Here is a 14,131-nt window from a genome sequence, read left to right as displayed (position 1 = left end):
TTCACTTTGCATGACACACACACACACACACACACACAGTATGAATCACTTTCATGTGGTCATATGACACATCAGAGCACCTACATGCCTCCTTCTGCTATTCCTGTTAGTATTCAACCAGTACAAAGACATAATTCAGTACCTACACAAGTTTAATATTACATTCATTTGATGTTGCTAAACAAATATGTATTTTTTTTAGCCTTTTGACAATATTTAGTATGTGCCTTGATATTGATATATTTGCTCTGCAATGATTTTTAACCAGAGATCACTAGAACATTTGTATATACAAAAATGATGTTGTTCTGCCTCATTGTATAAGTCTACAATCTACATTAAGTCTACCTGTCACACAAACAGCACAAGAGACCTGACTTGCAAGAGAGTTTGATTTTACCATGTTGTCAAGTGATTAAAAATTGTAATCTAATTAATTACCTGATGTACTGATTACTTAACTGAATTATTGGCAAATTAGTCACACATCGGTTTGGGCTGAGAAGTCACCCCCCAAAAGATCATTATTATGTTAAATGTGAAAAGAATCAAATGAATAGACAATACAAAAAGTGGCTTCTGACAGAAATATTTCAGTTCAACAAAGCATTTGTTACACAAAGTTTTAAGGCTGCAATGTGGCAAAAAAAAAAAAAATTCAGAAGTGGCATCCAAAGTGGCATTTATGTATGTTTACAGACATGTATGCATTTACACTGCAGTTAGAACTGCATAAATAATGCTGTGGAGATCAATGGGTGTTAAATCAGCATTTTAAGGTACATTTTACATTTTTTAATTTTGAAAGGTGGCAGCAAATCACTAATGAGTGATTCATTCAGTTCATTCAACCGATTCGCTCAAGTGGCTGATTCTTAAGTGACAGGGTGCTTCTCAAATGGAAGGAGTCCTAGTGAGGATTTGTCCTTCCTAGTCTAGTCCTTCTAAGATTTCAAGGCAAGAGTCATGCTCAGCGTTAAAAGCTAGAATGAGATGCTCTAGTAAGAGTGCATTGCTAAATCCGCCCCCCCACAGGCACAACACGAAAATGCTATAAAAATTCTAATTTAAAAAACATTTTATATAAAATTCCTCTGGGTAAAAGTCGGCTTTGATATTATTTTCCTCTAAAGCACTAGATGACACAAAAACGTGGTGTAGCACTTTCCAAAACATTCGCTTTTCAAGATGCACGTGCAAATTTGTCTGATCCTTGACACGATCGCAGGCAGCAGATTTTGTGCTTACTTGATCTAATATTTGATGTTTTTAAAAATGTTGTAGCAAATGATAATTAAAGCAACAGTTTTTAAATGACGAAAGAATATGTAAAAGTATAGTAATTTGGGGTAAAAACTCCCCTGCTGTTGGGGATAAAAGACACAATAATTAACAGAAGGCTGACGGGTCCATTTGTTGACATGACATGGTTAGATTCAGATGTTAAATATCATATGTTATGTTGGGTGTCCATCTTAGAAATAATCACCATGTTTAGAATGAAACCATCACATTTAAAAACATGCTATTAATCATATCATATAATAAAATATAATTTGTTGTTACTACTGTAAATCTATATTAAATTATTATGGGATCCCCTTCAATGCTTTCAGAATCTTTACTTTTTGAAATGATTTTGTTTCATTACTTTAAAATATATTCTTTATATTAATATATTTTAATGACATTATTGAACAGAAAGTAATCCTTTTATTTTTCAAAATAAGCAGAAAATTAGCACAAGCTTTGCTTAAGTGGTTGTTTTGAACAAGTATTAACTTAGACATTATTAAAAAACAAACAAACATTATTCTTTTGCTATATATAGTATTTATATCAATACTGTGTGCCTTTGGCTCCATGCTGGTGAACCTTTTACCCTGTGTGTGGGGTAAAAGACCCCCCCCCTTGCCACCTCATACATTTATAGGATTTTAAAACAAAATAAACGACTTACACAAAATCTGTTGCTCCATAAATGTTCAGTACAAACATATGTATTTTTTCTGCAATTATGCATTTTAGGTGCAGTAAAAAGCACATTTTTACTTAAGGTGTGCCTTTAGCCCCATTGTACCCTATATGTTAACTGACATTTTATTAATGCAGTACAGGTAATGATAACCATACGCAGAGTTTAGCATTATGTGATTCATTTACAACTAAAAAAAAAAAAAAACCTTCACCTCAGAAAATAATTTCTTGTCCTGCATAACATAATGAAATTGGATGAGCTCACTGGCAGTTCATATTCAGCTAATTATTTTTTGCAAATTGCAGTGTGTGTAAACGATTGTGCTTGACTGAATAATGCACCTGATGCATCCTTCACAACAGGCCAAATGAACAACGCAAAACTGAAACAGCTTACTAAGGATGTTTCAAATTAAGACATTCTTTGACAGAGTTTGATGCTGTGGTAGCCTAGATACGCAGCCTTACAAGTCTTTCTGTTTGAGAAGCACTCACGGTCTTTATGAATGGATGAATGAATCATTGGCTCACTTGATTCGTTCAAAAACGTGGATTCATTCAGTAACGAAACAATAGAGACACACAACAGTTCTGCTGTGGCTTTGTTCGTTGGCGAAACTGAGCAAAAACAAACTAAATTGACAATACTGTGTCTAAAATGTAACGCAATGCTAACTTCTTGTTTATAAAACTGTTCTATAAAATCAATATCCCATTTGTAGTTCTGCTCGTGTTGTCTTCAACATATAAGAGACAAAAACCCATACAGAGGCATTTTTCCCTTATATCTTGAATTTTAGGGGCATGTGACTGCATTCTCACAGTCAGTCGTCCTGCATCATGTTCATCAGCAGCTGTATGCAATGCAAGATGACATACATGTCTGGGTCAGGACGGGGTCTGTTAAATGCGTTAATTATTTTAATGGATTATTTTTTTCTTTAATTAATCACACCGAATTAATGGATTGATTTGACAGCCCTAATAAACTACACACTGTAGCACACACAGATATTAAATACAGTAATTCTGAGGATTCTGGGACTCCTTTCTCCCCACGGGATGCATGTGATTCTGCCTTAAACTGTGGCCAAAATATGCTCCTTTCCTTTTGGAATAACACATCCGTTTGTTAGAGACATCAGAAATGCACTTGCGATAACTTTCAGGCTTTGTCTATGGAGATGGCTCGATTAGCATTGGAACAGAGTTGTCTTATAATTGTACTTTGTAGTGCTCTTTAAAATGTGATAAGGCCTGATATTAGTGTATATATTTGAGTTCAAATAAAGAATATTTGACAACAGACCATTAAACTGTTGAATAATTAAGATTTGCCATATTTTAGAACTACTTTCTTACTTTTTACGACATACATATCACATACATTATTACATATTACAGTACTTTCTCGCAAGACAGCCAGCCTTTATCCAACTGTTAAAACTTCTCTGAAGAATTACTTCTATGGAAAGCACAGAAGTTTGAACAGATGGTTAAAGGCTGGTTGATGGACAGTTTAATGATCATTTTACAAAAACATTTGACAGAGCAATGCTGGAATCGGCCAAATGAGGTATTCTAACTGATCAGCGATCTGTCTGTAAACTGAATAAAGTATGTTTTAATTAGTAATATTTTTATTATTGAACTTCAGCAGACCTCTGGAGTGTTTGACAGTATTTATGCCTGTGTGAATAAAGGAGCAGGGAATTGGAGAAAATGAGACACGCGTTCCTGTGGGAATCTTTCAATCATTGGGCTCTCAGGATGGATTTGGGTCAGGAATGAGTCTCGAGGGCTTCAGAAGTGAGCGATCAGCCTCAGGGAACGTGTAATATGAGATTTTCATCTGCCTGTTGAGAGCTCTTATCTTCAGAGTTTATTTTTGGAAAGCACAACATTTCATACATGTAAAGGATTTTTCATGCTGTGAAGGGATACCTGGAGCGATTTAATCACTCAAAACTGAACAACGTCGCCCTCTGCTGTTAATGGACAGAACGGCATTTGGCCTTCAAGACCGAGGACAGATCCAGGTTATTCTGTTATGATGTTGTTTCTCTATAAAGGGGAAACAAACATAGTTTAGACTGCACTCTTATAGTATGTTTTGCTTTTCCTTTTATTCCTTTCTACCTTTTTAAATTCAAGGTCAATATCTGTTGTGCAGTACCTGTAAAAAAATTCTTATTATTAAGATATTAAGATGCAACATGCTTATATATTCATTCAAAGTAATTATTTACCCAAAAATGCAAATGAACTCACTCTCAGGCCATCCAGGATGAGTTTGAGATTTAGAGAAATGTGTCATTCCATCACTTGCTCACCAGTGGATCCTCTGAATGGGTGCCATCAGAATGGGATTCCAAACAGCTAAAAAAAAGCATCACAATAATCCACAAGTAATTCACACCACTCCAGTCCATCAATTAACGTCTTGTGAAGTGTAAAGCTGTGTGTTTGTAAGAACCAAATCCATCATTAAGGTTTAAAATTTTACTTATGTCCAAAATACGAGTCCATAACGAGTCCCCCAGAAGCAATGGTTTGTCATTAAAAACATCTTAATGATTGATTTATTTCAGCTTTTCATTTTATTTAGCTTTCACTTCTCAAGATGTAAACTGATGGACTGGAGTGGTGTGGATTACTTGTGGATTATTGTAATGTTTTTATCAGCTGTTTGGACTCTCATTCTGACGCCACCCATTCACTGCAGAGGACCCACTGGAGAGCAAGTGATGTAATGCTACATTTCTCCAAATCTGGTGAAGAAACAAACTCATCTACATGTTGGATGACCTGAGGGTGAGCACATTTTCAGCAAATTGTCATTATTGGGTGAACTGTTGCTTTAAGGAGCTATTTCTTCAAGACAAATACGCTGTATGTGAAACAAACTATGATTTCCATATTTAAAAATCTGTCCAATACCGTACATATGAATACATATGATGGGACAGTAACATGTACTGCATAGTTTGAATGAACCTGCATATGTATTCCTCACTTTCTTGGTCTGTTTTCACTTTCTTATTTCCTCCCCTAATTTAATTTTCACTCACTGCATGAGATGCAAACACAGCTCTTAGATCAGCACCTTCAGGACTCTTATGTCAGGCTCCTGTAGATCCCTATTTCTCCAAATGATATCACATTTGTTTTTCTGTCCCCAATACAGAGCCTTTAATGGGATGCAGTAGTCATATATCAGTTCATTTCACAAGCAGCTTTGCAGAATATAATGCTCTAAATATGTCATTACATTTTTATTCCTTTACTAAATTATACAATTCAGTATGAATTTTGACTGAGAACAATTAGACTATTATAGTAACTATGAATCCATAATTAGTGTGTTGAATTTGTATTATTACTGAAGATATCAGATTCAGTGCACCAATGCTTTATGATGCCTTATGGTGTGTTATGGTGCATCAATATCAAAGGCTCTGTTTTAATGTTTTTTATCCTGTGGGTTTTATCCTGTCGAGTTATCCGCCCTCCTCTCCTGTTTGTTTTTTCACAGCCAGTGTTGCTGTCCTCTGGTCAAACCCCTCTGTACACCTCTGCGGTCTCCACGCTGGTAAGAGCACTAATGTTTGGCTTCCCCTGCTGTCTTGGAGGCAGAACTGCACCTGTAGGCTGCAATAACTGCTTGTGATCATTTCATCCGTTTTCACGGCATTTCATCAACGGCAGCCATATGAAATCGTTACGACCATGGAAATAACTCACAAAAACATCCCCATCTTGTTGGTTTCATCGACCGCAGTGGTTCTCAACTGTTTTAAATTGAAGGTCTGCCATGGCTAAGATGTTTACTCCAGTGTTTCTGCTGTATCTAAAGATTTTTTTACGCTTCTTAAAGAAGTCTCGTACATCAAAAAAAAGTACATCAAAAAGGGAGTACAATTTTGAAATATTTTTACTATTTAAAACAGCTGCTTACTATTTGAATATACTTTAAAAAGTAATTTATTCCTGTGATCAAAGCTGAATTTTCAGCATCATTACTCCAATCTTCAGTGTCACATGATCCTTCAGAAATCATTCTAATATGCTGATTTGCTGCTTAGGAAACATTTATTATTATTATTATCAATATTTAAAATAGTTGAGTACATTTGAGTACATAAAAAGCTTTTGTAACATTATGCACTATACCATTCAAAAGCTTGGAGTCAGTATTTATTTATTATTAATAATAATAATAATAATTGTTTTTTTAAGCAGCATAATATTAGAATATTAGAATGATTTCTGAAGGATCATGTGACTGGAGTAATGATGCTAAAAATTCAGCTTTGAAACCAGGAATAAATTACATTTGAATATATATTAAAATAAAAAACTGTTATTTAAAATATTAAAACTATTTCAGCATTTTACTGTTTTTGCTGTACTTTGGATCAAATAAATGCAGGCTTGGTGAGCAGAAGAGACTTCTTTAAAAACATTAAAATTCGTAAATTGTTCAAAAACTGGTAGTGTATGAAAGTATACAGTGTTTAAAAATAAGTTATTAATGCAAAAAATGTGATTTCAGTTTCTATCTTGATTTTTTGGTTTTAAGCCCTTAAATGACATTTGAAAATAATAACTAAAAAAAAAAAATTTTTAGCCCTGGTTTCACAGACAAGGCTTCAGCCTTGTCCTAGGCTAAAATGTAAGTCAGAGCTGTTTCAGCTGAAAGAAACTTGCACTGACTGATCTTAAAATATATCAGTGCCTTTGTTTTGTCTCAAGATGCATGTTTTTTTCTAAGTACATTTATAAAAATTACTTAAATGTCCTAATTGAACTATGGCCTAATCCTGGTTTAGTCTAAGCCCTGTCTGTGAAACTAGCCATAGTGTTTAAGCCCTTAAATTACATAATAGTTATTGATGGGAAAAATATGTTTTCAATTTATGTCTTGATCTTTAACGTGTGAGCATTAAATAACATTATTTGAATAATTTGCTGAGACCACCTGGTTTGAGACACATCATCAGCATTGCATTTTGACAACAGTTATTGTAAAAAAGTATGAATGACACTTTCTTTGTGACATTGTTCATCACAGTGACATCTTCATGACTGTTTAATTGTCATTATCTTCAAATAGGTCACCAAACTGGATTATCAAATTGTCAAGTCAAATTTATTAATATAATGCTTTCACAGTACACATTGTTTTAAACCAGCTTTACAGAAAATCATGATGTTAATGTTTAAAATATTTGAATATCTTCAGCCTTATAGTCGCATTAGGAAGATTAGAGCTGGGCGATAATATAGTTACATTTTGTGACGACAGATTTGACATATGGTATATATCCACCTTATGCAAGCACTGTATGTGTACTGTAAGTATACTTGCATGAGTTACCTGTGATGATTCACATTTGATAATTGCTGTCTAATTAAAATCCATCTTGAGGCCGCAGTGTTAAGGTCATTGCACAGACCACTGCAAATGACTTACTGATAAAGAAAATCAAGTTTAATTTGTAACTTGTCAAGTAGAAGTGACAGAAATTGTTGTGACAAGTTAAAAGGATGAAGACAAAGATGGCATCATGACATAATGACTGATTTTTTACTATTTTTCTGTTTATGGTATTGCATGTCAGCTTGTTTTCACAGTGGCTTCCATCATATTTCTATATGGTATTTCTCTGTCGCCTGAAGTCATCATTTTCTCTGTGCTGTCAGATCCACTGCGGTAATATCAGCAAACTCATCACTCTGCTGCACAGTATCAGCTTTAAACCACACACACACACACACACTGGTTTATCCATATAGGCACACTTTTATATGCTATCTGCAGTTTCAGCCTATTATTTCTGACAGCTCGTCTGTCTGCCCAGAACAGTGTTGTTTTCTTCTATTTCTGCTTATTGTCACGTGTGGCGTAACGTCTGTGTGCTCTGAGAGCTTCTGTATGGGATGGCCAGACTTCAGTTTTTATTAAAATGCTAATGTACTGATGAGCAGTTTGTCAGATAATCATGTTTAATGATGCTGCTTCAGTTACGCAAGTTCTGTAGAGACACAAAGAGTGGGCGAGAGATCACAATTTGATTTCATACTTTAGAATACACAAGCTGCCTGAAAAAAAAAATGGCAGTGATTTATTGTCATGAACTTCGGTGTATTGAATTGTTTTGCTTTAAATGCAGTGGCATAAAGTGTCCTGTAGAGGACAGTGTGCTGTCATGTTGTAGGTCAGCTGCTGACTAACAGGGTTTTGACTGTGATTTCTGCTGACTATCAAGTGTGCTCTAATGTAGCGACTGATTAGACAGTGACAGGAAATTTTACGTGTTATGCTTCAAACTGTTATGTTTCATTGAAGTATCTACTTTGTTTCTTATAAAATGCCTTAAAGGATATAAAAATAGACACAAATGTGCAATTCTTGAGAGCCAGATAAAATTAGATCACTTGGTTCAGGAGTTCACATTGTCATTTCAGACTCTTGATTGATTTTATCCTGGCAAATCTGAGAACTCTTAAGAGAAATATTTTCCTAAAGAAAAAATGTGAGAAGTGGGAGATTTGATTTGCTCGCCATTTAAAGGAGAAGTCCACTTCCACAACGAAAATTAAGTACTCCCATGTCATTCAAGATGTTCATGTCTATTTTTCTTCAGCCGTAAAGAAATTATGTTTTTTGAGATAAACATTTCAGGATTTTTCTCCATATAATAGACTGATATGGTGCCACAATTTTAAAACTTCCAAAATGTAGTTTAAATGCGGCTTCAAATGATCACAAATGCAGTTGTAAACGATCTCAGCCGAGGAAGAAGCGTCTTATCTAGCAAAACGATCGGTTATTTTCATTAAAAAAATGCTATTTAAATACTTTTTAATCTCAAATGCTCCTCTTGTCTTTCTCTCCCTGAACTCTGTGTATTCTGGCTCAAGACAGTTAGGGTATGTCAAAAAACTCCAATCATATTTTCTCCCTCAACTTCAAAAATCATTTCAGAATCATCCTACATCGCTGCAGAAGTACCGATACAGTCTTTGCAAGTGAACATGCAAAGAAGATCAAACACCCTTAACAAAAAAGGTAAAACAGCGATATAGGACGATTTTGAAGTTGAGGGAGAACATGAGATGGGAGTTTTTCAACATACCCTAACTGCAGGGCCTAAAATTAACACTCGCCAAACACCAAATGCGAGTAAAAACCGGTGTTGGTGAGTATATGTAGCAGTGTCAGTCGCCAGTTGGCGGGTAAAACTTTTACGAATTACAACAATGCAATGCAACAGAGAGTTTTAAAAGAGATTCGCTGTTTCTGACGTAAGCGAATAAAATAATCTTTTCCGAAGACAACATCATCGTGACTGGTTAGCTGTTTTGTCATAAGCGACAAGAACGAATCAAATAATAGGATACAAATGGACTGATAAGGTCAGAGGCAGTGTGATGGCTAGCTTGTCCATAGACAAGGTTTTAAAAACTTTTACCTGAGAAGATATTGTTGCTTTATTTCGGAAGATTAACTTTTCCCTTCTTTATTCTTTATAACCTGACAATGTGGCGACACATACCTGGGGTTACGCTGAAACGGAACGGAAACAGATGAGCAAACATCATCAAGTCATGACGGTTCTCTGTGTTTTAGTGAGAGGTGGTGTTTCACTGAGGATGGATAAAAGAGAGACTGGCTTGTATTCAGTGTTGGGAAGGTTACTTTGGAAATGTAGTAGGTTACAGATTACAAGTTACTTGATTTAAAATTTAATAAGTAGTGTAACTTTTCAATTACTTTATTAAAGTAACATTACTTTTGATTACTTTTTGATTACTTTATAAAATTTCTAATATTTTCAACTGTTAATGTTTTTGAAACATTTAAAGCAGGCAGAGTGAACCTTACAGTAGCACTCAACACTGATTACTGTCAGACTTTCAAAATCCTTTATCACTTGTATTAAGATTATAATAAGTAAGGGATAATATACATCTGTATTTTGCGATAACAACTGGCTGAATGTACATTATCTCACTTATTACACAGCTGCTTGATGGATTATTTAGATGTTTTGTGTCAAAATAATTAGACACGAAACACTGATCTGAGCTGAAATATTTGAACACAAAGCTTCCATGAAGAAATAAGTTGCTAGCAAACGGCAAGTTCAAACTAGAAATTTTAGGGATACAGTGCAGTCATACCAGTTTTCTTACACAACATTTCACCACATAAATAATAAAGTAGCAGTACTAGTTTATTAGTTATCTTATAATCCATTACAGTGTACAAAAAAAAAAAAAAATGGCAGCAGCTGTGTTTGTATGAAACAATAGAGCGAGTCCACGATACCAGGATGACAGAGTTAAGAAATTGTACACATAATATTAAATTGAGCTTTAATATTTTATTAACTAACCAAACGCTAAGGAAAACTATTAAGCATATAGCACCAACTTAAGTTGCCCGGATGAGTCTGTGTTATTAGCTTTTACCAGTTGTTATCAGGGAATAACATACCTTGGAATGCCATGACTGACAAATCAGAATCAAGCATTCCACAGAGCCGTGCACTCTTAAAAATAAAGGTGCTTTAAAAGGTACTTTGCAGTGATGCCATAGAAGAACCATTTTTGGTTCCACAAAGAACCATTCAGTCAAAGGTTCTTTAAAGAACCATCTCTTTCTTACCTTTTTATAATCTAAAGAACCTTCTTTCGCCACAAAGAACCTTTTGCGAAACAGCAAGGTTCTTCAGATGTTAAAGGTTCTTTATGGAACCATTTGGACAAAAAGGTTCTTCTATGGCATCGTGAAGCACCTTCATTTTTAAGAGTGTGTAATACTTTAATTTAAAGCACAGCCACTACAAATTTAGACTTAACACCTCTTATTTACTTCGAGATCATTCTGAGGTTTAATAAAGATTTGAAATCATAACAAGAAAGAGTTTAATAGCTGTGACACTGGGTTTGAAATCAAATGTTTGCATAGCTATGACAGGAAACACTGGCATCTAACAATGCCTTGGAAAAAACAATTAATCTTAAAAAATAAAGTTTATGCATAAACCCAATAAGCTTGTGTCCTATTCTGTGTCCTAAACTCCTGAAACATTGGTGTCTCATTTCAGAGCAGTCAATGCAATTTATGAAAGAAGTCAATTGAATCTGTAAGTGGAGGTGGGTGTGTGAAAAATTCTGATGTAACCCCCGTTTGTAATCATTGACATTTTTCAAAAGTAACTGTAATTTAATTACACATTTTTTCTCAGTAACTGTAACTAATTACAATTACATTTATTTTGTAATTAAATTATGTAATTCCGTTACATGTAACTAGTTATTCCCCAACACTGCTTGTATCTGATACTGTATGCCTGTTTCACACATACACCGTTTACTCTGCGTATATGGTGCGTATTTTTTTCCACGCTCATGTTAGCGGAATTGAGCCTTAACTCTCCACATGGTTGCGGTCCAGCAGCGCGTTCCAGGCGTGGTTCGTCTGCTGAAGCAGTACAGCGATTGTTTCCGCACCGAGACTATTTTGCCGTGCTGGACACGCTGAATTAAAGTGACAGCTCATTCATTGTTTGCGCTATATGAACATGGATTGACTCGAAAATGTAATAATTACACCATAAATACATATAATTAAAGTAACTGCCTGTTTTTGCAAAAATAGTTTTATGGCTGGTAAAACAAAATTTTGGCTGGTAAATTTTCTCATGTCACCAGCCATTGGCAGGTGTGGCAAAAAGTTTTGAACCAGAAAAAAAAAACAACGTTCAGGCAGAGTGAGACAAGAGCGTTTGACATTAAAAAGTATATAAATTGTATTATTTTTATGAAAATAACCAATCGTTTCGCTAGATAACACCTTTCTTCCTCAGCTTTTACAAGTCGCATTTAAACTGCATTTTGGAAGTTCAAAATCGGGGCACCATATCAGTCCATTATATGGAGAAAAATCCTGAAATGTTTTCCAAAAAACATAATTTCTTTATGACTGACGAAAGAAAGACATGAACATCTTGGATGACAAGGAGTGAGTACATTATCTGTCAATTTTTGTTCTGGAAGTGGACTTCTCCTTTAAGACAAGACACCACGAGTGAAAAAAAAAACTGTCAACAAACTAAAAATCAAATAAATTTTTACCATGTTTGTGACCCTTGACCACAAACCCATTCATAAGGGTCATGTTTTTTAAATTACATCATCTGAAAGCTGAATAAAAAAGCTTTCCATTGTTTGTTAGGATAGGACAATATTTGGTCGAGATACAACTATATGAAAATCTGAAATGTAAGGTTGATAAAAAATCTATTGAGAAAATGAGAAAATCGCCTTTAAAGTTGACCAAATGAAGTTCTTAGCAATGCATATTACTAATCAAAAATGAGGTTTTGATATGTTTTACGGTAGGAAATTTACAAAATATGTTCTTTACTTAACATCATAATGATTTTTGGAATAAAAGAAAAATCAATAATTTTGACCCATGGCTATTGCTACAAATATACCAGTGCTACTTATGACTGGTTTTGTAGTCCAAGGTCACATGTTTAGGGACAAAATGCAATATCAATTAGTATAAATGACACTTGAAATATAGATATACTGCAAAAAATTATTTGATCAGTAAGTCATTACAAGTTATGTTTTTGCATGACTTTAACCTGTTTTTTTATAACCCAGTTTTTTATGAATTACATAGAATATTAACTAGATTTTTAAGTCGGTTTAATGTAATTTAAGTTTAAATGACTACAACCAAGTTAACTGTAGTTAAAAACTCATAGCTTTTTAAGATATGTGTTGTAATTGAACTCTACAAGAGATAAAGTGTGAGAAAACAGTTAAATGTGTATTTTGGATGTTTTATTTCCATTTGTTATGGACGTAAATTAACCTCAAATGTCGGAGTTGAGCAGTGTATGAAAAAACTGTGTTTTAGCCAGAGTGTCTTGCCTTAATCTCTTTGCTGTGCAGGAGAAACAGTTGAGATATAAAGTAGATTTGAGTGTGGAAACGGGATCTCTCCATATGGACGCACAGCACTCACAAACATTTCAAACAGGAGGTTGAGACAGTTAGATTCTGGTGTCCATAGCAACGGGACTGCTGCTGCTGATATTAACACGTTTGAAGTGCCAAGAAGGCAAGTGAATTCATCCTGAGCTTTCCTCTGCGCTCTCTCTCTCTCTCTCTCTTTCCATTTCTAAATGACAGGATGAGAGGTAGTGAGATGAGGAGAAATCACACACACATCTATTGAGTCACAGCAGGATACAGGCACCAGCAAACACTGAACACTCATCCACAGAAAACATGCAATGAATAAGGAGTACAGCGAATTACGTAATCATAACTAGATAGATAGATAGAACAATGGACAGACAGTCTTCATTCTGTTGGTCAATCATGGCATTTTGTGGTCAGATATTTTTGTATTCTGACTGCTAGAATGTATAATGGAATCTACAATAAAAAAATAAACTAAACTATTATAAAAAACATTTAATAGACCAATTCAGAGTAGACGTCACAGTTACGTCACTTGCAGCTAAACGCACATAGTGGTTGCTGAAAAACACTGGTAGCAAGTGGAAGTAAACAGGTAAAATCCGTGGAATAAGAGAAAAAAAAATTGTGCCTGTTGATGTCAAAATCAGAATGCAAATCATTTTTATGGAATACTGTCGTTAAATACGCCATTTGAAGCTAAACGCAGACATTTAAACGTACATACTATGGATGAAAACTGCTATGATTACTCTACTTTTAAAGCATGAATTTGATTTAAACAATAGGTCTACATAATATTCACATATGCTGTTCATAGAGGACATACTGTATTAGCCCTACAGTTACAGCATGACATATTATTTAAACCTATTACTATTAACATTTTTACATAACATTTATATCTTTTATCTCACAATTCTGACTTTTTTATCGCAAATGCAAGTTTATATCTCCTAATTCTGACTTAATAACTCGATTTAACTCAAAAATAGTCTCGTCACATCCCTACTAATCAATATAATCTATAAAATATTTAAATTTCATTTTGTACCGTATCCATGTATTTCTCTAGTCATGAAGGTTATCTCTCCAGGGTTCTCTGCAACCATGATGCGCACGCATCCTGAATGTTTAC

At 34.5% G+C, this 14,131-nt stretch overlaps 1 protein-coding gene across 4 annotated transcripts in view; it reads left to right on the top strand.

Annotated features, from left to right (window-relative positions):
- The window catches only part of LOC127165109 (disks large homolog 4), a 177,234-nt gene that overhangs the window by 80,453 nt on the left and 82,650 nt on the right, over positions 1-14,131 (top strand). For 3 of the 4 annotated variants that reach the window (XM_051109426.1, XM_051109425.1, XM_051109423.1), the window contains exon 3: positions 5,513-5,569. The exons of the other annotated variant lie outside the window; for it this stretch is intronic. In XM_051109426.1, the coding sequence (XP_050965383.1) occupies positions 5,513-5,569 (57 nt within the window). The remainder of the gene's footprint in view (positions 1-5,512; positions 5,570-14,131) is intronic. 4 annotated transcript variants of the gene reach the window in all.

Source organism: Labeo rohita, chromosome 5 (genome assembly GCF_022985175.1).
Source record: "Labeo rohita strain BAU-BD-2019 chromosome 5, IGBB_LRoh.1.0, whole genome shotgun sequence".
Taxonomy (NCBI): domain Eukaryota; kingdom Metazoa; phylum Chordata; class Actinopteri; order Cypriniformes; family Cyprinidae; genus Labeo; species Labeo rohita.
The sequence above is the reverse complement of the archived record's forward strand: the minus strand, read 5'-3'. Positions and strand labels throughout refer to the sequence as shown.